Raw genomic sequence first — 21,676 nt, forward strand, 5'->3', positions numbered from 1 at the left:
AAAAAATGTTCAGACTAAACAAACACCTCTTTTTGTCAGCCACTTATTATGTGGTGTGGCTTTGATTCCTCTTCACCATCCTTGTTGTCTTCTTGTGGGTGAGAGCTGTTGTGTTTCCTTGAGTGTGGTAGCCAGACTGATCGATGTTTGTACTGGGAAGAAGTACCTTATTTGTCCCGGAAGCATTCTGTTAACGTCATCAAAGGATATACGTATTAGATTTTGTCAGCCACATTACACTCTTGAGTCATTGAACCTCTTACCCACCTCTGCTTCATTCTGTCCTTGTGCTTTTAGTTTGCTTGGACAGTTATGTGTGGGGGGAGAATGTTTTCATGTGAAATCATCAAGTTGTATGAATTTACATACTGAAAGATACTGGGAATGGAATTTGTTGCCAAGTAGGAGACAGTGTTGTCCAGGTAAAGACCAAAAGAATTTGATATTTCTATGGAATCACACTGAGCAAAAGTCTCCTATCAAGGGGCTGGTCCAGTGGCACAGCAGTTAAGTGCACACGTTCTGCTTTGGTGGCCTGGGGTTTGCCAGTTTGGATCCCGGGTGCGGACGTGGCACTGCTTGGCAAAGCCATGGTGTTGTAGGCGTCCCACATATAAAGTAGAGGAAGATGGGCACGGATGTTAGCTCAGGGCCAGTCTTCCTCAGCAAAAAGAGGAGGATTGGCAGTAGTTAGCTCAGGGCTAATCTTCCTCGAAAAAAGAAAAGTCTCCTATCATTTGCCTCAGTTTTTGTTTCGTTGAATGCTACCCTGCTATTCTCCACACTTGCTGTTATGACTTCCCCCACTCACGTTTTCCTCTTGATAAGAGCAGGGAGAACCTGACCTGCCAGGAGCCCTGGATTCCTAGACCTCACCTTAACCTTCACTTCTTTTTCACTTATATTAGGTGGCCTTTCTATAAAGAACACACAAAAGTTACCAAAGTTATAGCCACAAAATTTGTTAAGATTACAATTTTTGGTTGTAATATGTGATATTTAATTATTGATTGTATTCTTTTTTTTTTTAAAGATTGGCACCTGAGCTAACAGTTGTTGCCAGTCTTCTTTTTTTTTCCTTTCCTCTTTTTCTCCCCAAAGCCCCCAGTACATAGTTGTATATTCTAGTTGTTAGTACCTCTGGCTGTGCCGTGTGGGACGCCACCTCAGCATGGCCTGATGAGCGGTGCCATGTCCGCGCCCAGGATCTGAACCAGCGAAACCCTGGGCCTCCGACGCAGAGCCCACGACCTTAACCACTCAGCCCTGGGGCTGGCCCCTGATTGTATTCTTAATTTTAATCTTTACTTTGTGGCAGTAATAATTATAATTTGGACCTGGGGGTTATATAGCCATTAACTTTGTAGAAATAGGTATTTGTCTTTTCAAGAACACATTTTTTTTGTTGCAGTGAGCTATGCTTATAATTGACAGCCTGAATTCTAAAAATAGAGACACAAATACAGTATTTTTTTTCTTTAAAAGGCCTAAACCATGGAGAATGTATTAGACTTTAATGGTCATTTCACCTGGTTAACAGTAGTTAGTATTAATAACTGGGAAGTAGTTTACAGCAAAAGAAGTAATCAAACAAGGAGAGAAATGGTCCCTCAAACTTCTAGATGAGAGAATATTAGTATTCTAGAATAGCGTTTCCAAAATAGACAAAGTACATTTCTCTTCGTGTGAGAGTAAGATATTAGGACTTCTGTTTATATTTTTTAATCTAAGACTATTAGAAACTAAGTTGTACTAATATTTTGTATATGGCTTGACGTTGGTGCCCTAACTTTATTCTTAGGTATATAAGTCAAATCTCACATATTATGTAAGAATCTCCACAAAAACAGTGGGAGTTACACAAATGTATAGACATTAACAATGACATCTTCACTTGTCGTTTGCTAGTTTTGGACACTTTTTTAACATAGTACAGTTTAAGTGTGTCAGACGATTTATGGATTATGTTACCTTACATTATTGCATTCATTCCTTCGGTGAATTTTTATTGATCGCATGCTATGTGCCAGTCACTGTTCTAGGTGTTATGAAAGACAGCAGCGAATAAATCATACTTGCCTATTCTCATGAAGATCACATTTGAGTGAAGAGACAATGAAAAAATAAAATATGTCAGGTGAGGATAAGTGCTGGGAAGATGACTAAAACTGGGGAAAGAGATAGAGAATGATGTGGGGGGATGGTGCTCTGTTTTTTGTAGGGTGGTCAGGAACCAGAAGGCAAGGAAGGAGGTGAGCCATACAGATGATAAAAGCAGATGCAAATCTCAAAAGTGAGAGATGCTTCCCTCTCAGGAGTAGCAAGAAGATGGGGCTTGCATAGAATGAGCAAGGGGAGAGGGGCTGAGGTGAAATCTTTGATAGAATTCTCACAGTACTTTGTGATGTGATGGGAACAACAATAAAAATCTTTTGTGCAACACAATTCAGTGGTTATCTTACAGCAGCTTATTTCAGAGTTGTTTCACAGAAGGATGCGCTGCTTGTTTGTTTTTACATAAGACAGGTACTCCAAAGTTTCTAATCTTTTCAGTGATGGCAAGCAAAAACTTGCAAGGGATGTATTACTAACAGATATTTTTTTAAAAATAACTCCATTTTGACATCCTTTCTGGGAGAAAATGTCATTTTAACAATGCATGAGAGGGTAACTGCATTTTGAAAGAAGCCTGTGCTGTGGAGGTAGCATTTTGAAAACAAGTTTGGAAATGTTTCCATACTTTTTGTTTGACTGCAGACAGTGCAAATTTGTCACCTAAAAACGCAAATCTCTATACTTTTAAAACCCTGGAAATAGAATTTTCTAATATTAAGAAGACTTCCAGAGTTTCAGTAGGTGTTGAACTTGTTAAAAATGTAACGCTTTGTATTAGCATAGTAACTGAGAGCCAGGGAGATGAAGATATACTAGATAAATCTCATCAAAAATTTTATAATTGGGAGATAAAAATTAAAAGTGATTGTTTTGTTTAGTAAGCCACCCAAAAATGTACTTACATTTACAATGTACTTACATATCATGAGTTCTCTTTTTCAACAATAGCAGATGTTAAATGACATTCCAAAAAGCCCAAGCTTGGAATCAGATTTTTGAATGTGTCATAAAATATTAAATAATTTCTTAATGAAGCTTATTAAATCACATCATTCTCATTATTATGAAAAATTAAATGATTTTAAGAAGTTTATAGGGGGCCAGCCTCCCGGCTGAGTGGTTAAGTTTGTGTGCTCCGCTTCAGCGGCCCAGGGTTTCACTGGTTTGGATCCTGGGCACGGACATGGCACCGCTCATCAGGCCATGCTGAGGTGGCATCCCACATAGCACAACCAGAGGCACCTACAACTAGAATATACAGCTACGTACTGGGGGGCTTTGGGGAGAAGAAGAAAACAGATAAAGAAGACTGGCAACACATGTTAGCTCAGGTGCTGATCTTTTAAAAAAAAAAAAAGTTTACAAATATATTTTAATATTTATACTTATCCTCTTTATTACTTTGTTTCACAGTAACACTTAAAGTTTACAAACAGGAAGTATGTATGTTTATGTAAAATTTTCTTATTTATAAGGGAGATCTGCAGATCAAAAGAGTTTGAAGATGATTGCTCTAGACTTTTGTTAAGCTTCTTGATCCAGTGATTAAAAAACTGTACCTAAACCATGAGTCTGAACTCTACACAGGGCAGGTACTTAAGTTTCCAGGGAACTGTGTATAGTTTGAAAAAACAGCTAATATTTCTATTGCTTTGATTTGGTTCTAGTCACTGTGTATATTATTTTGAAACTTCAAATAACACCAAAATAGAAGGGTTTTTTTTCCCCTTATAAACAGAAGGTATGGGTTTTTAACAAACTAAAGGGAAGCTGAGAAATACAGATCTAAACCTTTATATCTGCAAATGGTGCTTTGACTTTTTGAAAATTTTTTGACTTATAATTGGCCACGGTGGAAGAGCTGTTTAAGGAGTTCAGGAAGGGGTTAAGAAGAGAGATGACAGGAGGTGAGGACCAAAGGAAGAGACTCCGTCATTAGAATGTGATGGTGTTCTGTGCTGCTTACATGCAGGATAGAATTTTTCATGTTGTTATTTTTATTAACTTGTTGAATATGTATTAGAGTATAATAATCGTTATTTATAAAAAGGATTTTTGACATGATTTTTATTAGTCTCAGAAATATGAGCCCACTGTGGTTTTGGTTTTTGTTTTTTGGTAGTCCGTAGGAATTAGCTTCATAATTCTGAGTTCTCAGTGGATAGTATTCCCAAAGAGGAAATGTTACATTCGTTGTGTGGTTTTTGAATAGTTCTTAATTCCCTTTACATTTAAAAAGTTGGAATCACTACGTAGGGATAAGTTAATTCCTTCTGTCTGAATTGAGAGTATCTTTTAGATCAGAGGAAGGGGGACTTTTTTTCCTTTAGGAGCAGTAGCTCTACTGAGTTTGAAAAAAAAAATGTATCAAAGGCCATATTATAAAAAGGCAACATAATTTATTTCACTTTGAAACTTCCTACAGGTGGTTTGTGTAGCATGTTTTAAAGCTGTTGTTTCAATGACTTTCAACTTGGGAGAGTGCACCTAAGTCACTTTATGTCCTTAAAAGGTTTTAAGGTTGAAAGGTCAAGCAAAGAAGGCAGAAAGAACAATAGAGGAACTAGGGTTCTGAGAAGTATTAATGAAGGTTAGTAAACACTTGTCCCAGTACCATCCACTTGGAGTTTGTTCTTCTTGTTATTCCGTGAAATCCTGACCCCTCTGCCAAGGCCTTTTCTCAGTTCTGCTCTGCTCCACATCTAGTAGGAAGTCTGTGCAGAGACTGTGCTGAGTGGGCTAGTTACAGCAGCTGCGGATCAGTGGGAAACGGTTCTCTGTTCTCTGCTGGCGGTAACTGCAAAGAATCACAGACTAAATTCAGCCTTGCCCGTCTCTGTATCTGTCATTTCTGGATTCCTTAAATGTGCCTGTTAATTTTTAGGTCTTTAAGACTATACTTCTTAAGCTTTAAAGTATTTGGATAGGGCACATTACTTATCGCAGATACATTTTATGAAGCGTTACTCGATTTACCTAATTTCGTTGTAAAGTGCGAGTCTCTCAAAGCCCTGTCAGCGCATCCCTGCTCTGCAGGACGCTTAGGCTCAGGCACCTCCACAGGTGCCTCTGAAGATGTGTTTTCTTACTGCCCCTGCCATGACTTTGAGGTGCAGCTGACCCACACAGACCCACTTGCTTTGGTTAAGTCCACCTCCCCTCTGATGGCATCATGTGCACCCAGCTCAGGAAGAGCCAGAGGCTCCCGCCCATCAAACTAGAGAGACTGGGCAGTGTATATTTGATGACAAGCTTGCCTTGGTGAGGAAACTTCTAGTCTAAAAGTGGTCTAAAAATGCCTCTGGGTTGCTGCTTCTGACAAAACTGGTTTGAGATTGGAACCAACAGGATTTTGATGCTGGTAAGGATGTCTAAAACTGAGATGCCAAGTATTGACAGTGGCCACTACTTCCTAGCTTTGTGACTTGGGTGAGTTACTTAACCTCTTTGTGCCTTAATTCTTGCATCTATAAAATGGATATAATAATCGTACTTATCTAGGACCTTTGTTACCCTATTAGTATACAATAATGTCATTTATGTATGCACTTTAGCATGGCACCTGGCACTTAGTAAGTCCTCAGTAAACACTAGTTGCTGCTATCATCATCCCATGTAAAATCTTTATTCAACTTAACATCATTGCTTTTCTGTCTGCGGATACTTTCCAGAAATGCACAGTTCTTTACATTGATTTTTTGCTTAATAAAAAGTATAGAATGCCAACTCTGAAACAAGTCCATATGTAACGGAGGGCTTCTTTCTGACTTGCTAGAAACAGTCATCTCGAACATGGTGGGGGTCACTGATCTTATTTGTACTATTGTAAATATATTCACAAGTAATTTACACAGCACTTACAGTAAAATATTTATATAGTCACTGTATAGACTTACATGACCAAATATTTAGTCATTTATTCTTTCCTTCGTGTCAGAAACTTTATTTTACTTGGTAGTTTTGTTCTCACAACTGTAAGAAAACAACTGACAAGTAATATTGATGCATTCAGGATTGATTCCATTGAAATCCTGAAAGAAATAAGCTGAATTTGGATATGACAAAAAATTTTTAGGTCCTCTGACTTCTGTAGGATAAGTAAAGGGGGGAGCAAAGTGATAGTGTGGTCATCCCCCATAAAAACTAATTTTTTTTTCTACTGAAGCATGTATATGGTCTATATATGTTCTTTTGTATTTGACATTTTCTTAAAATTTATAAAAATTTTATGGGAACTAAATTTGATTATCAAGATAAAGTTCTTCTTTATTTTCAGATTTCAACTATTGCAGAAAGTGAAGATTCACAGGAGTCAGTGGATAGTGTAACTGATTCCCAAAAACGAAGAGAAATTCTTTCAAGGAGGCCTTCCTACAGGTATGGAATGTAATAGTTCAAAGAATGAAGCATTAAAGATATACAGGAAGCCTTGGGTAGTTGCAGATGAAGAGAGGTCAGAAGGCCAGTGAGCTGCAATAGCATATAGCTTACTTCTCTTCATCTTAAGTTACTTCTCTCAAGTTAAGTTGAAGCTTATCATACAGAATAAGAGCACTTCTTACTCAGAATAGTCCTGGATAAATACTGATTTTTTTTTTCCTGCTTTTTGTATACTATGTTGGCTGCTACTTTTCTGTTAAAAAGTTTGGAATGCATTTGATAAAATTATAGCATTTTCTAGTTATGCGTCAATTCTGAGATTATACTGTTTACTTAGCAACACATTTACAGACTGTTTCTTAAGCCGTGGTACTTAGCAAGTAACTGTTAATTTAATAGTTGCTTCAGGGTGATGCTTTGCTTATATCCCCTAACTTCGGGGACACTTACTGTCCATTTTATGTTCAGCTATAGAAATTGACTAGTCCATGCCTTGCCTCCAAGGTGGATCAAAACTGGTTTTTTTTAACGTGTAGAAATTGGCTCCATATTGAATATCTCCAGGAAGAGCAGTTCCACAAATCTTCATAAGTTTACTTCAGAGTTTAATAAACTTTAGACGTATAATATTCTTCCTTATAATTAACCTAAATTATTTCTATTTATGTATCTTTCTGCTTTTCAAAGGGATGGTTAGTTTTTTGTTTCCACTCACTTGGCTACTAACTACCCCTTTTCTTTATCCTCACAGTTAAATTAAGGATCCAGTTAAATTAAATTGATGTTGAGGTCTTAAGAAATGTTATGTTACCAAGTATGTGTTTTATGTATTTATACTCATAATTCCTTTTTTAAAAATAGTTAGTTTTAGAGTTTAACTTTGAAATGTATCTCATGTTAGTATATAACCCATTTAGTCCTGAAGCAAATCCTACCAGGCATTAAGAAACAAGCCACATGGCTTTCTCTCTATGTAAATTCCAGGCAATTCTGTAAACTTTATGCAATAGGAGGTTTATGTTGAAAAAGATCTTTCGTTCGCCTTAATTGGTTATAGCCTGTATCCCAGCAAAGATCATTTAAGTAGGAACACCTTGAGACCACACATATGTAGAAAAAAGGCTACTTTCATGAAAGGTAATGTATCTTCCCATACAGTCAAACCTCCACAGTGAGCTGTGCCCCTTTTGTTTTTAAGTTTATGAATTCTTGAAAGCTAGCCTCTATGTCTACATTATAACAAGATCTTTAACAAAGTCCTTATGATACGGTTGTGAGGTTGGAGAAATGGGGATTGATTGATAATGTGAGATGGGTTTTTGATGGAACAACCCAGCTTTATAGTGATTTATACCCAGAGGGAGTCCTTGAAGGGCTCTCACTTAGTCTCATCTGGCTTGGTATTTTTACTAGAAATTTGCTGAAAAACATAGAAGCCTTGCTTGTCAAATTGCAAATGACAGAACCTTACAAGATAAGGACCCTGATGGGTGGGAAGATAGTACTCTGAAAGATCCTAGCTGCCAAGGGAAATAGACTGGAACAGGAGGAGGAAGTGCTGGTGATAAGTGTAAAACTTCTGAGCTTGAGTTTAAAATAAAACCACTTATTGAAGTACAGGATTCTGGATTAAGAATTCATCTGAAAAAGATAATTATGTTCTTTAATTATCATTAGTGAGATATGATTGCCAAAAAGCCAATACACTGTAAGGCTACATTGGTAAAAACCATGTGTCTAGATTAGGGGAGAGAATCAGCTTCACTTCTCAGACCACACTGGGAATATACCTTAAAAGAAAGTGAACTGTCTCCAAGAGGAGAATGCCCCAGATGGCCCAGAGCAACAATTTGAGAAACTGGAAAGAGAAGACTAAGAAGGATCACTGGCTTCATGCAAAAGAGAAGTAGATTTATTTGTAGGTCTAGAGCAATAGCTTTTAAACTTTTTTTTTTTTACACAGTCCATAATACGAAGTATATCTTACAGTTCTCTGTTATGCAATCACACGTACACTCATATATGGTCATCTGAAGCAAAAGTTACACCAAGCAATATTTACCCTTATGTGTGATCTTCAGCTATTTTTTGGGTTTTTTTTTATGTTAGTTGCAACATACTTAATTGTTTTCGTGGCCCACATATGGATTTTGACCTCAGTTTGAAAAACATTGCTTTAGAGACCAATACTACTCACAATGTGGTCCACAGACAAGTTGGGTAAATCAGCGTCTCATTACAAATGCAAATTTCCGGGAGCCTATCTTAGACCTAATGATGGAATCTCTGGGAAGGGGACCTGGGAATCTGTGTTTTAACATGCTCTCCAAGTGCTTCTTTTGTATGCTGAAGTTTGAGAAACAGTACTCCAGATCAGTGACTCCAGAATGATCTGCTGACCACTGTCAGTCCACAAGCTGTTTGAAATAGTTGTTTCTCATTTGCAAAGCCATAAAGGAGAGAAAATCATCCTTACAGTCAGAATAGCAGTTTACTAAATGACAACAGGCAGATAAAAAAAAAATGAGTAAGCTTGGAAATGAGAGAGACAAGGGAATTAAAAAAAAGAAACAGTAAGTGGGATAAACTAGATACAAGTAGCTGATGAGGGAATCAATAAACTGGAAGGGAACCAAGAAAGTAACTGGGAATGGAGAGCAAAAAATGGTAGAAATGTTTGAGGTGAAAGTCATGGAGAATAGAGGGAAGTGCTCCAGGGATGCGTTTCTAGAATTTCCAGAGGGTAGATTGGGAGAAAGGAATATTTAAAGATAATGTAGAATATTTTCTGCAATGCCAGTGAAGGTAATTATAAGGTCATATATAAAGGTAAATAGAAAAGTCAGTGTTACTATAGTTTTGCTTTCTAACTCCTCTTTTTTTTCCTATGTGATTTGAAAGATAAATGCATAAAACAGTCATTGTAAATCTGTTAATGAGCACATGATGTATGAACATGTAATTTGACAATAACAACATAAATTATGGGCAGAGTTTTGGGAGACTGTTGAAGCTAAGTTAATATTAATTCAGACTGGTTTGTTAGAAATTTAAGATGTCAAAAATTACTTGGGTTAGGATTTTTTTCCCCTCTTCTGTGATTCTTACACATTTGAAATATGTTAAGGTTCATTTGTTTTTGTTCGTGGTCCATTTTAGAATTTTCCCCCTCATCCTTGTTGATATTATTTCCTTTTTTTAAATATATGAGACATTAACGTAATCAAGACATTAACATAATCAAAAATATATGAGACATATGGTTCCAAAAGTCAGAATTGTACAAATATATATATATATACACACACACACACACACTTAGAAGTGCTCCCCTTCGCTCCCTCAAGTCCTTTCTTTCTTCTTTCCCACCCATCCCCAGTAGCTATCTAATCTCGTTAAACTCTGTTTGGTTTATCCTTTCTGATTTTTTTCTTGAACAGATGAGCAGGTACATGTATATCATTTCATTTTCTTTCCTATACAAAAAGTGCCATGCTATATCCATTATTGGATGAACCATGGCTCATTCTCCGGAGTGTGGGCATGGAGATTGCTTCCAGTGTTTTGCTGTTCCACACAGTGCTACCGTGAATAACCTCATGCATCTGTATTTTCATCCTGTTGGAAGTCTGTCTTCAGGGTAAATTCCGAAAAGTAAGATTGCTGTGTAGATAGATAGAGTTTTGTTAGATGTCACCAGTTTCCTTCTGAGGATGGTGCCAGCAGCAGTGTGCAAGAGTGTCTGTTTTCTCACAACTTTTTTAACAGAATATATTGTTATGCTTTTTTTAGTTTTACCAATCTGAGAGTTGAGAAGTTTTAAAAGTCAGGTTTTTGGGGGTTTTTTCCCCCTCAATTTTTAAGAGTTCTTGCTATATTGGGGATGTTGGCTCTTTATCTGTAATACATGTAGACATTTTCTCCTAGTTTTGTTGATCGTCTTTTGACTTTATTTTTGGTGCTCTTTGCCATGCAACAAGATGTCTTTTCTGTAGGAAATTTTATTAATCTCTACTTGCCCCTAGATTTTAAATCATAGTCTTTCTTTACATTCAGGCCAAGGAGAAATTCATCTGTTCATGAAAACTTCATTTTTTCTAGTCCTTGAATGGTTTCATTTTGACATGTAGAACTCTGATCCATTTTTAGTTTCTTCTGTAAATTCTTACGTTTTAAACTTTAAAAGCACTTGTAGCTTTCTGCCAGTTTTCTGATCTTTTCCTATTTATTTGTATTTAGCCAGTTAATGTTATTTTTATTTTAATTAATATAGTTCTCTATTTTACTAGGAAAATTTTGAATGACTTATCTTCTGATGCACCAGGAGTGCCAAGGATTGAAGAAGAGAAGTCTGAAGAGGAGACTTCAGCACCTGCCATCACCACTGTAACGGTGCCAACTCCAATTTACCAAACGAGCAGTGGACAGTATAGTGAGTAATAGATGTTTCTGGTTTAGAAAGTGAGATGAAAAACTAATGGCTGCATTCTCCTTAAAGGAATCATATAAGTGCCAGCTCTTTTCTCACTGTCATCTGCCTTTCTTGTATTTCCTTTACTGTTCAATATGTAAAGTTCTGTAACAGAAATGCTTTTTTTTCTTCGGGGTTTTAGTTAGGATTGCTCAAGTATGTAAGCCCTTTAGATGGCCCTTGGTTTTGTGCAGATGGATGGAGAGTCTAATAACTTTTTTGAACCACTACTTGAAACACTAGATTTCAATTCTCTTATGATATATGATGTTAATAGAGAACATGAGTTTTCTCAGATAAAGAAAATAATCATTCTTTGATTATGTTTAAGGCCAAAAATGGTCTCCTTATTCATTTATTTTAATAATTCATCTTCCTTTCTAAAAGCATTTTAAAGTCAAATTTAATGTTTTGTGATGGGAGTGCAGAGGCTTGGTTGCAGTCTATAGCACATTCGGTTATTCCTTTTAATGTAAAAGGTAGTGTAGTGAATTATCATGTAAACATAAAGACTGCTGAAATTAAGAGGACACACTGCTTTTTGGTTCACAGAAAGAAAAGATTTCTTTTGCAAAATTATCAAAGTTTTCATTTCTGTGCTGTCTCTTTCTAATACTTAGGTCTCTTTTCTTCTCTTTTACTTAAATCTGTTACAGAGTACTTTTGAGTTCTGGTTTGGTTTGATCAAAAGCATGTGTGTGAATGGTACTTTTTTCTCTTTTCCCAATACCTTTTGTTTCCAGCCTCCCTCACACATTGATCTCTTCATTTTAATTTGTTCATTAAGTCTCGCCCATTATATAGAAATGTGCACATTGAAACTCCTTTGCTGCGTTAGTTTTCTAATGTCCTGGGGTAGTCTCTGTCAGAAATGTGTATAAAAGTTTGACTCTCAAGTTCATAGTTTTCCACTTACAGCTCAGACTTGGTTTGCATAATGCTAATTTGCATTCCAACTGTATTAAAACAAATGCCTGAGTAGCAGACTTTTTTAGCTCTCCCAAAGCTGAAACTTTTGATAGTCAAAAATGCCTTCATTTTATGTACTAAGCTTCTTCTCTACTCTGTAAGCTTCCTAGAGTTCAATCATCTTTTTCCTTGTGAAGTTCTTCGTCTCAGAGATATGCAAGTACTGTCTATGTATGTATAGGTCTGTGTTTTTTAGCCTGATTTCCACGTAATTTGAGTTATTCACGTTGTGTGTTGTAAGACATTGATACATGACCTTTATTTTTCCCCTGCTTCAGTACACCTGAGTAACACAGCCTACTCCTGTTAGTAACATCGATTCACCCACTGCAGTGAGTCTCACTTGAAGGAAAGAGTATGCTCTTTAGGAAAGAGGCATATCAGAATCTCAAATAGGGAAACGCAGTTTAGAAAAGTAGATGTGTAATCTGGCACACTGCTCTCCTCCAGCAACTGAAAATTCCTAGTTTTAAAAGGTTAATACTGGGCCAGCCCTGGTGGCCTAGAGGTTAAGCTGAGTGTGCTCTGCTTCGGCAGCCCAGGTTTGTTTCCCGGGTGTGGACCTACACCACTCTGGTAGCAACCATGCTGTGCTGGCAGCCCACATACTAAAAATAGAGGAAGATTGGCATGGATGTTAGCTCAGGGCGAATCTTTTCCTCAATAAAAATAAATAAATAAAGTAAAAGGTTAATCCTTTGAGATTTTTCAAGCTTTCTTCATTGTCTTTATCCCTTATTTTCTTTATATACACATGCGGCTCTGATGGAACTGATTTGGCATTATGTTCCTGATTGTCATTAAGAATCAATATGAGTACTTACATATACAGCAACATTTATATATTTAACTTATAAAACAAATATATGGTTGTGAAAATTCAAATGGTAGAGGTATATAGTGTCAATAAAAAGTAAAAATCCTTTTCATCCCTCCCCAGTAGTAAGAGTTTGGTATACATCTTTCCACTCTTTTTTATTTTATTTATGCATACACGTTATATATTTTTATACAAGTGAGATCCATATTATTTATATACCATAGACAAATATATACATATATAGTTATGTATATTGTTTCTTTGCTACATTATGTTTCACTGTATAAATATAATATTTATTTTAAAATTTCCCACACACACACACACTGATGAATATTTTGGACATTTCTTCTGTTTCAAACGATGCTACGTGAACATTCTCATCATATATGTAGTAGTGTCTTGTAGGAGAGCATCCAAATCCAAGCATATCTTTCCCAATTACCCTCCCTAGTGGCTGCCCCAGTTTGTATTCCTTCCATAAACTGGTTATTTTTTTATTACTACTGTTGCTAGTTTTACCCATTACTTGGTTCACTGTCCCTGATAATAAAAGTCTTGTTTGAGAGAGTCTGTTCTTAGGCAGAAAAACGTGTCTTACATTTTCACCTTGAATTTTTGTTTCACTAAATAAAAGATGATGTTTTCCTCTTTATTTTGGCTACTCAGAATCTCAGCTAAGTTTATGTTTAAATGTATTCTTTTCTTCTAGATTTTCTGGTAGAATCATTATATTCACCTAGAGACAAAACAGTTATTTGACTTCTATCTTTTCCTTAATGATTGAGTTTTATTGAAAGCCATCTCAGATCCTTTCGGAATAATCAAGTGTATAAATAAATATGATAGAGAAAAACCATCAGAATTCAGTTTTCAGAGTACTTTCATATACATGATCTTATTTGATTTTTACAACAATTGTACTTAGTGGCTAGAACCACGCATTTTTATTTTTACAGAAGTAGTAACACATTCCAGTAACAGTTTAGTGATGGGACTTGGACTAGAACCCAGATCTCCTGAAGTCTAGTTGCTGTGTGTGAAGTACAGCAGAAGTTGCTTATTAACTCTATATGAGAAATCGTGGTTTGAGTCTGTTAACCTTCTGATTCTTTCAAGTTATCCTGCAATATTAATCACAGAATAGTTCTTATATACTCCTTTGTTTGTCCTTGTCTAAGATAAGTAAAATTTATGGGATTGGCTAAAGTGGATGGATTGTGTATGCCAGTATCTTAATTTCCACAGATACTATTTGCTAAATCATAGCCATTAACTGTTACTATTTCTTCATTGAACAGTAGATAATCAGTTTTCCATATACAGATGACTCAGGATATTAGTTACCCAGAGCTGGCTGACAGTTGATCCCAAACTAGTTCCCTTCTAACACAAAAAGTAAAATGCTTAAGTCAGACTTGTTGACTTATTCAGTTAAAATCCATTCTGCAGTTTTATATGTAATATTGTGATTTTTAATCCTTCTTTTTCTGGAAAACTTGAACTCTGACAGGGCAAGTGTCTAGAGAAGGATCCAACCACACATCTCAGTGCTGGTATCTAAAGGATTGCTTCTTCTAAATAAAATAGTTATTTCTTTTTATTAACACTTGCTGTGTACTGCAGCATAAAGGTGAATTCAGTTTTTTTATAAAGTGAAATATCTATTAGTGTGAGCCAGAGTTGATTACTTTGTAACAGATAAACGACAAGTGTGGTTTATTAGTGAATAATGAACAAAAGATCCTATTTGAGAATGCTTGAATATGTAATTTAGAAATAGCAGTAAAATATTTTTTTCTAATTGATGATCTTGAGCTCTAATTTTAAACTCTGAGAGACTGTAATAATTGTTTCATAGGACATTTCAGTTCTTTCATTGAGTGGACTTTTGTTATAGTTTATGCGTTGCTGCTGAGTTACCAGACAGAATGCACTACTGAACTGCTTTATTAATTATGCATTAAAACAACCATTTATTGGGTGCCTATTATATGCCCATTTCTCTGCTAAGTACATGAAAGTAGAGAAGAAAAATCACATTTCCTACCCTCAAGAAATTTATATACTAATGGGGCAGCAAATATTAAACAATTAAAATATGTAGTTAACGTTAGAATGAAGGAAGTATGGATCACAAAGTGGTACCTCCTTGGACCCAAATAACTTCAAAAGGAATTTAACATTTTCTCATTTATCTAGTTTTTAAAATTGTTAGACATTATTATAAATTATCGTGTCATTCATAGAATGCATTTGTATTATAGAAATTGCATGTGGGTTTCCTGAGCAGAAAGTCACTTGAGTATACCAAAGCCTTCTTGGCAGTGTTATTTGCTATAATAATTTCTCCTACATTGTGTCTTGCAAATTATTCTACTTTGAATTTAGTGTGTTATAAAAGTCTTGTATTTATTAAACTTGTAACAGTAAAATCCATTGGGTTTTAGTTGCCATTACACAGGGAGGAGCAATACAACTGGCTAACAATGGTACGGATGGGGTGCAGGGCCTGCAAACGTTAACCATGACCAATGCAGCTGCCACACAGCCGGCCACTACCATTCTACAGTACGCACAGACCACTGATGGACAGCAGATCTTAGTGCCCAGCAACCAAGTTGTTGTTCAAGGTAAGAGAATTGAGAATCCACAGGTGTGGTCAGTTCTTTGAAAGCTTAAAATTTTATAAACTCAGAAAAAGTAAGTATGATACTGCAAAGCATTGTTAAAATGTAGTTTATTTTTCTTTTATCATAGGTAGTATTTTCCATGAACTCTTCCATTATTTCAATTGGACCAAAATGTCATGGCATAAAAACAACTGTTTTTAGTTTTAAAAATATAACATCTGTTTTTAACACCTTTAGCACTTGGGGATAGGAGAAACAGTAGGTTGGAGGGAAATACAATGAAATCTGGAGGTTGTGAAAGCTAGATTCTAGATGTAAATGCATAGATTCGCTATGTGACCTTGAGTAAGACTCAGCTTCTCTAAACCTCATTTTTTTTCATCTGTCAAATGAGAGTTGTACTAAATCACTAATAAGAATCTTTGGAGGTTCAAAATTCTGTTTCTCTGCTTTTTATTCAAAAGAAATTTGCATGCTCATTTCTAAGATCATCATTTTTTATTTCAAATAAAAGAATTCTATTCTGAAAAATCTTATATCAGTATGCAAGTTTACTAGTCTTTGGAGGAAAAGTAGTAGTTAAATCCTTAAGGAATTATAGAAATAGCTTTTTTCTGTTTTATTTTTTTAATTTAATTTTTTTGTTTTCTTCCTATTTGTTTCAGAAATCTTTATGGATGGGAGTTGACCATTTTTCTTTGAATCTATTTGAGCATTTTAAGAATATGATTTATGTCAGATTGAAAATTTACATATTGAGGAAGTAGTCTGTTTCAAAAAATATTTTCATTGATAATACTGTGTTTGCCTCTGCTAGATGATGACAGTTGTGCCCCTTCCCCGTAGGTGATAATTTTTGAATAATCCTAAAACAACAGCTAGAGAGAGTCGTAATTTATTTAAAGGGCCTAATGTATTTACAGAATATATTCCGTTACTAAACAAATAATATTTGAAGAAGATAGTATTTTGCTTATTAATGGGAGTAAAACACCTTTTCACTTTACACACAGGTGCTCACAAATTGTAAAGCAGGATGTCAGTGCATTTGAATTCTGAACGTCAGTTTGAAGATGGTAACATGTTTAGTATATAAATCTTTTCCACTCAAACTACACATTTTAACTGATATTAATAACAAATGTGGATAATTTTATAAAGACCTTCAAATTCTTTCAGATAATGTTAGGTTCTTTATTCTTAGGAGGGCATATTATTAAGCTGTTTTTAAAAGCAGTTTGACAAATAGTGATTGTTTCTTTTCACAAATGATGGATCATTTAGTTAGAAAAACAAACCTTCAGTTTATTTAGCCATTATCATTTACATTAAAATAATGTTTACAAATAATAAAATTGGCATCAAGTAGTACAGTTTTTCATACTTTCAGTTTTGTTTCAATTAGAAGTTTATAATAGTTGACCATAATGCTTTATTTTCTCTTCCATTTTGCTATTTTGTGAAAAATCATGGTCGTTTTTATGTCGTGGCAAGAGTCTACTTGAAATTTTTTAATATGAACTTACCAATATCAAAGGAAGACATTGAGGACTCTATCTAGGAAGATCATCCAAGCTGTGCCCTATTACCTTTTAGGCTTAAGGTTGGTAAGCATGTTAACAACAGCATAGAACTACATTCGAATGAACGCTAAATATAAGACCCAGCAGACATAGGTTAAGACCTCTTTTACCCAAATGCCTATACCAATAAATACATTAAATTGGGAGTTATTTCTCAATAATGACCCAAAGAATGCTGATTCGTTCAAATTTTAGTCTGAATCATTTGTTCCTTTTTTCCCCTTTTAATCCAAAATGTCTGTTTATATTGATGATGGACACATATAGTTTTACCAAGTCACACACTGCTTAAGTGTCTTACACCATGCCCACTGTTTTTTTCAGCTGCCTCTGGAGATGTGCAGACATACCAGATTCGCACAGCACCCACTAGCACCATTGCCCCTGGAGTCGTGATGGCATCCTCCCCAGCACTTCCTACACAGCCTGCGGAAGAGGCAGCACGAAAGAGGGAGGTTCGCCTGATGAAGAACAGGTACACATGCTGCGTTTACTTAGATTGTTGTGGGTCAGATACATCTTCAGATTCTGCCAAACGTGGGTCTTTTACATCTGCTGACAGAAGGATCTTTTGCATTGAGTTTTTTTCTGGTAGAACTGATGGATCTTGCTAAAACTTCTTTATTTAATAAGCTGTGCTAATGAGATGGCTACAGGCTTATGGAGCAATCTTTAATCATAGAGTAGTTTTCTTTCATGCAATTTCTCCGTGAGATTAAATGCACAGCTGTGCTATATTTTTACTATGCTCTAACCAACTAGCTAGGTTATTTAAAAATTGTTGCTTTTCCTGAGTAGTATTGTTCAGGAAGATCAAGAATTTAATGTATGTATATTAAAATTAAATGTTAAGTTTTATTTATATTAAATTTATTTGTAATAAAATGTATGCTGGCCAGTCCATGTTTTAATGAATAGTATCTTTACTCAACAAAATAACAATTTAACACCTAAATATTCTTTGAAAATAGATTAATTCTAAGAAAACCTGCTTATTGACAACATCTTAAAATAGTTAGTCTTCAATAATGAAAATGCTACCTATCAAAAATCTATGAAATGTGGACAGAGTAATTCTCAAAATACATTCATAGCTATAGATGGTTTTGTCATCAAAAACAGGATAAAACATTTTTATTTACTTATATTTACCTTAGTATTTTTATTTATTTAGCTTAGGATTTTAATATGGACATGACTTAAGACAGCCCGAAGAAAATGAAAATAAAGGTATATAAAGATATAAAAAGTTTGAAATTGGTGAAAATACTCCCGTTCTTCACCCCAGGACTCTTCAAGCACTACAATAAAGTAAAAGAAACCTAGAGATGGAATTTAGGAGATCCAGATTCAAGTCCTGGATCTCTACCCCTTTTCCTGTGAATTTGGAAAAACATATTAACCTTCTAAACCTCAGTTTTCTCATCCCTAAAACGTGGTCCCACCACCCACCTAGAGGGTTGCTCTATGAGTCAAATAAGACAATTCCTCTGAAAGTACTTCGTAACTGTAGTGCTCTGTTGAAGTTTGTTTTTATGCGATTTCTTTTTTTCAACTCAGATTAATCTCTTTCGTTCCTAAAATATTCTTAGCTCTTACAGAGTGTTAGTAAATTACATCTAAGCTATAAGAAACGGCAGAGCTTTTTCTGGTCTATTAGGAAAAGAGTTGGAAACGAGCTGACTTTTATTTTTTTTGTTTTCCATCAATCTGTGATTTTCTTTAAGTATTTAAGTTATAATAACAAACAGAAGCATAAAAACTGCATTCGCACTTGTGTGTTTTAAAATACAAATTGAACTAAAATGTTTTCAATTTTAAAATGTTTGTAGGGAAACGTTTAACCCTTTTTTAAATTAGAACACAGTCTGATTAAGAAGTCTCAAGTAACAGCTAGGTTGTAAAATTTAAGACAGTAGCACTTACTAAAGAAACGAAATTCTCTTGGTTATAAAAACAACAGAAGAACTTCAGATTGTGTCTCTGTAGTTTGGCTCTGTGAAACAGAAGCATTTCCCCCTCCATGGAAAAGACTGAGAGGCAGTGTGCTTGCAGTGGGTGGAGAGGCAGCACTGTGGCTTCTGTCTGCTCCACATAGAGGCCAACCCAGAGAGGTGCCCGTTTATGAAAACTAGTTAATTTGACTGGCAGACCAAATTTTCTTTTTTCTCTATTCATTTGATGTATGTTTCCCCCAACACGCACACACCACGTTGAGGGCCAGGGCGCACACAGCTGCAGCTCCTAACAACCAGTGTTGCCGGAGATCTTCAGGGAAGCTGCCTGACTTTAAAAAAATACCTGGGCTTGGATTTCGTTTCACTGTAAGGAAACTCCCATTGACTCTGCTGTAGTTTCTTTTTCCCTTTACTCCCAGATTACTGCTGCTTCTCCTTTGTCCACTTCCATTCACTAGAATCTGGCCTCTGGGACCATCATGCCATTCTTATGTTATAAGGTACAGATTCCCTCCCACTTGGCAAATCTAGTATTCTCTTTTCATTTCCTTTTACCTTTAATGGAGTATTTGACACTTCTGACTGCTTGTTCCCCTAAACTCTTTTTCTTTGGCTTACTCTCCTAGTTTCTGCCTACTTTATAATTCTCCCTTGGGACCTCCATCCACATCCATATGCTCCAGGCATCACCTCTAAGCTGGTCCCTCCTAATTCTGTATATTCTGGCATTGACTTCCTCCCCTGAGGTACTGTTTACTGAGGGCTCAGGATGTGCTGGACATTAAATAATTGCTTTGCTTATATTATTAGTTCTACGTACAATGAGGTAGAAGCTTATCTTTACCTTATAGAGGAGATATGGTTCAGAGAGAAGTTAAATATCTTGCCAAAGGTCATACCTTTTAAGAAATTGCTAGAGCTGAGATTTGAGCCTTGATCTGGCCCAAATCCTGTGTACATGCTACTTCTCAGATTCCAGTACAACCATCTCCTTCCTGCTCTGCCTCTCAAACCAGAGCACATGACAGTGTGTTGGAGATACGTGACACCATGAGGTAAACATGGAATGCTTTCCTTGAATGTTTATTTTGCTCAAAAATTTTAGAGAAATGAGCCTTTTTAAGGTAAGATCAGGGATTTAAAAGGAATTCACACTAGCAGTGGTTGCCTTGGGCTATTCCCCCAGAATCCCCATGTTTAGTCGCCTCTACCGCTGTGTCTCCTTCTGTGGAAGATGAGAGAACCAGTCTCCTGAACATATTCACTAGGATGGATGTCCTTTATCCACCCCAAACACAGCCTATCTTAAACTATACTTTGATGAGAAGAAGTTGTGATCTCAAAATTCTGCACCATCCAAATTGCCATTTACTCAAAAATGAAGGTAAGTAGTAAACATTCTAAAAGAAAGTGTAGATGATTGTTATATTAATTTGTGTTGTTGCTGTAACAAAAAAATCACGAAATCTTGGTGTCTTAAAACAACAAATTTCTTCCTCACTTCCATTACTTTGGCAGTCACAAGTCAGCTGCTGTGGCTCTCCTCTACATGTTCCCAGCCAAAGGAGGAGCACCTGTTTGAGGCATGTCATTCTTGTAGCAAAGGGACTGGGGCGATGCTTTTTAAAGCATTTGCTTGATTGTGGCGAATGTCATGTCCACTCCTGTACCATTGGCTGAAGCAGAGGCAAGGTCAGGCCCAATGTCAGTGGAGTGGGAATGTGTGCTCTTCCTGCAGGCAAGGAAGAGTGAAAAATTAGGAAAGCAATACAACCTACCACCCTTGGCTTACAATTTTAAATTTGCAGGTGGTGGATATTAATAGATTTCCTAAAGGCAGAAGTAATAGGGAAAAGTTTAAATAGGTTTGACCATATAAAAATATAAAACCTTTGTTTAGCCAAGAAAAAGATCAAGTAGCAAAGCAAACAAACTAGAAACTTCTTAAAGAATAAAGTCAGAAGACTGATGAGTCAAGGATGTGAATGGGCAGAGTCCTAGAAAATGAATTAGAAATGAATAAAAAGTTCAGAAATTCCAAACAAGGTGTATATGATGTAAATTAAGGTACATCCATTCAACTGTATACAACTAACCATTAAGAATGAAGATAGATGGGAGCCGGCCCAGTGGCATAGTGGTTAAGTTCACAAGCTCTACTTCGGCTGCCTGGAGTTCGTGGGTTTGGGTCCCAGGTAGGGACCTACACACTGCTCATCAAGTGATGCTGTGGCAGCATCTCACATACAAAAGACAGAGGAAGATTGGCAGGGATGTCAGCTCAGTGACAGTCTTCCTCAGGCAAAAAGGAAGATTGACAACAGATGTTAGCTCAGAGCCAATCTTCCTCACCAAGAAAAAAAAAAATGAAGATAGATGTATTTTTATTGAGATGAGAAGATATTCACAGTGGAAAAAAGCAGGTTACCAAAGAGCATGTATATTATCCTATTTTGATTTATTTATTTTTCTTACACATGTAAAATATGCTCATTATAAGCACAATACAAAACATAAGCTAGACATTTAATCACCATTAATTGCACCACTCAAAGTGTTAAAATTCTAGAGTATAATCTTTTTCCCTGATATATATATATATATGTGCAAAGATAAATAATACATTTTTAATACATAGTTTTTAACTTATTTTTAAATAATTTTAGGTTACAGAACAGTTGTAAAAATAGTACATAGTTCCAGATACTCTTTATCCAGCTTCCTCTAATTTTGACATATTACATAAC

At 35.9% G+C, this 21,676-nt stretch overlaps 1 protein-coding gene across 8 annotated transcripts in view; it reads left to right on the plus strand.

The window, feature by feature from the left end:
* The window catches only part of CREB1 (cAMP responsive element binding protein 1), a 45,598-nt gene that overhangs the window by 8,111 nt on the left and 15,811 nt on the right, over window positions 1-21,676 (plus strand). For 6 of the 8 annotated variants that reach the window (XR_006888260.1, XR_006888261.1, XM_046658941.1 and 3 more), the window contains 4 exons: window positions 6,392-6,492; window positions 10,785-10,927; window positions 15,206-15,388; window positions 17,296-17,446. Coding sequence is in view for 4 of the 8 variants with exons in the window: in XM_046658941.1 (XP_046514897.1) it covers window positions 6,392-6,492; window positions 10,785-10,927; window positions 15,206-15,388; window positions 17,296-17,446 (578 nt within the window). In the remaining 4 variants the exon portion in view is untranslated. Of the gene's footprint in view, window positions 1-6,391; window positions 6,493-10,784; window positions 10,928-15,205; window positions 15,389-17,295; window positions 17,447-20,115; window positions 20,314-21,676 lie in introns of all 8 variants that reach the window. The other 2 variants (XR_006888263.1, XR_006888262.1) reach the window with 1 other exon arrangement.

Source organism: Equus quagga, chromosome 4 (genome assembly GCF_021613505.1).
Source record: "Equus quagga isolate Etosha38 chromosome 4, UCLA_HA_Equagga_1.0, whole genome shotgun sequence".
Lineage (NCBI taxonomy): Eukaryota > Metazoa > Chordata > Mammalia > Perissodactyla > Equidae > Equus > Equus quagga.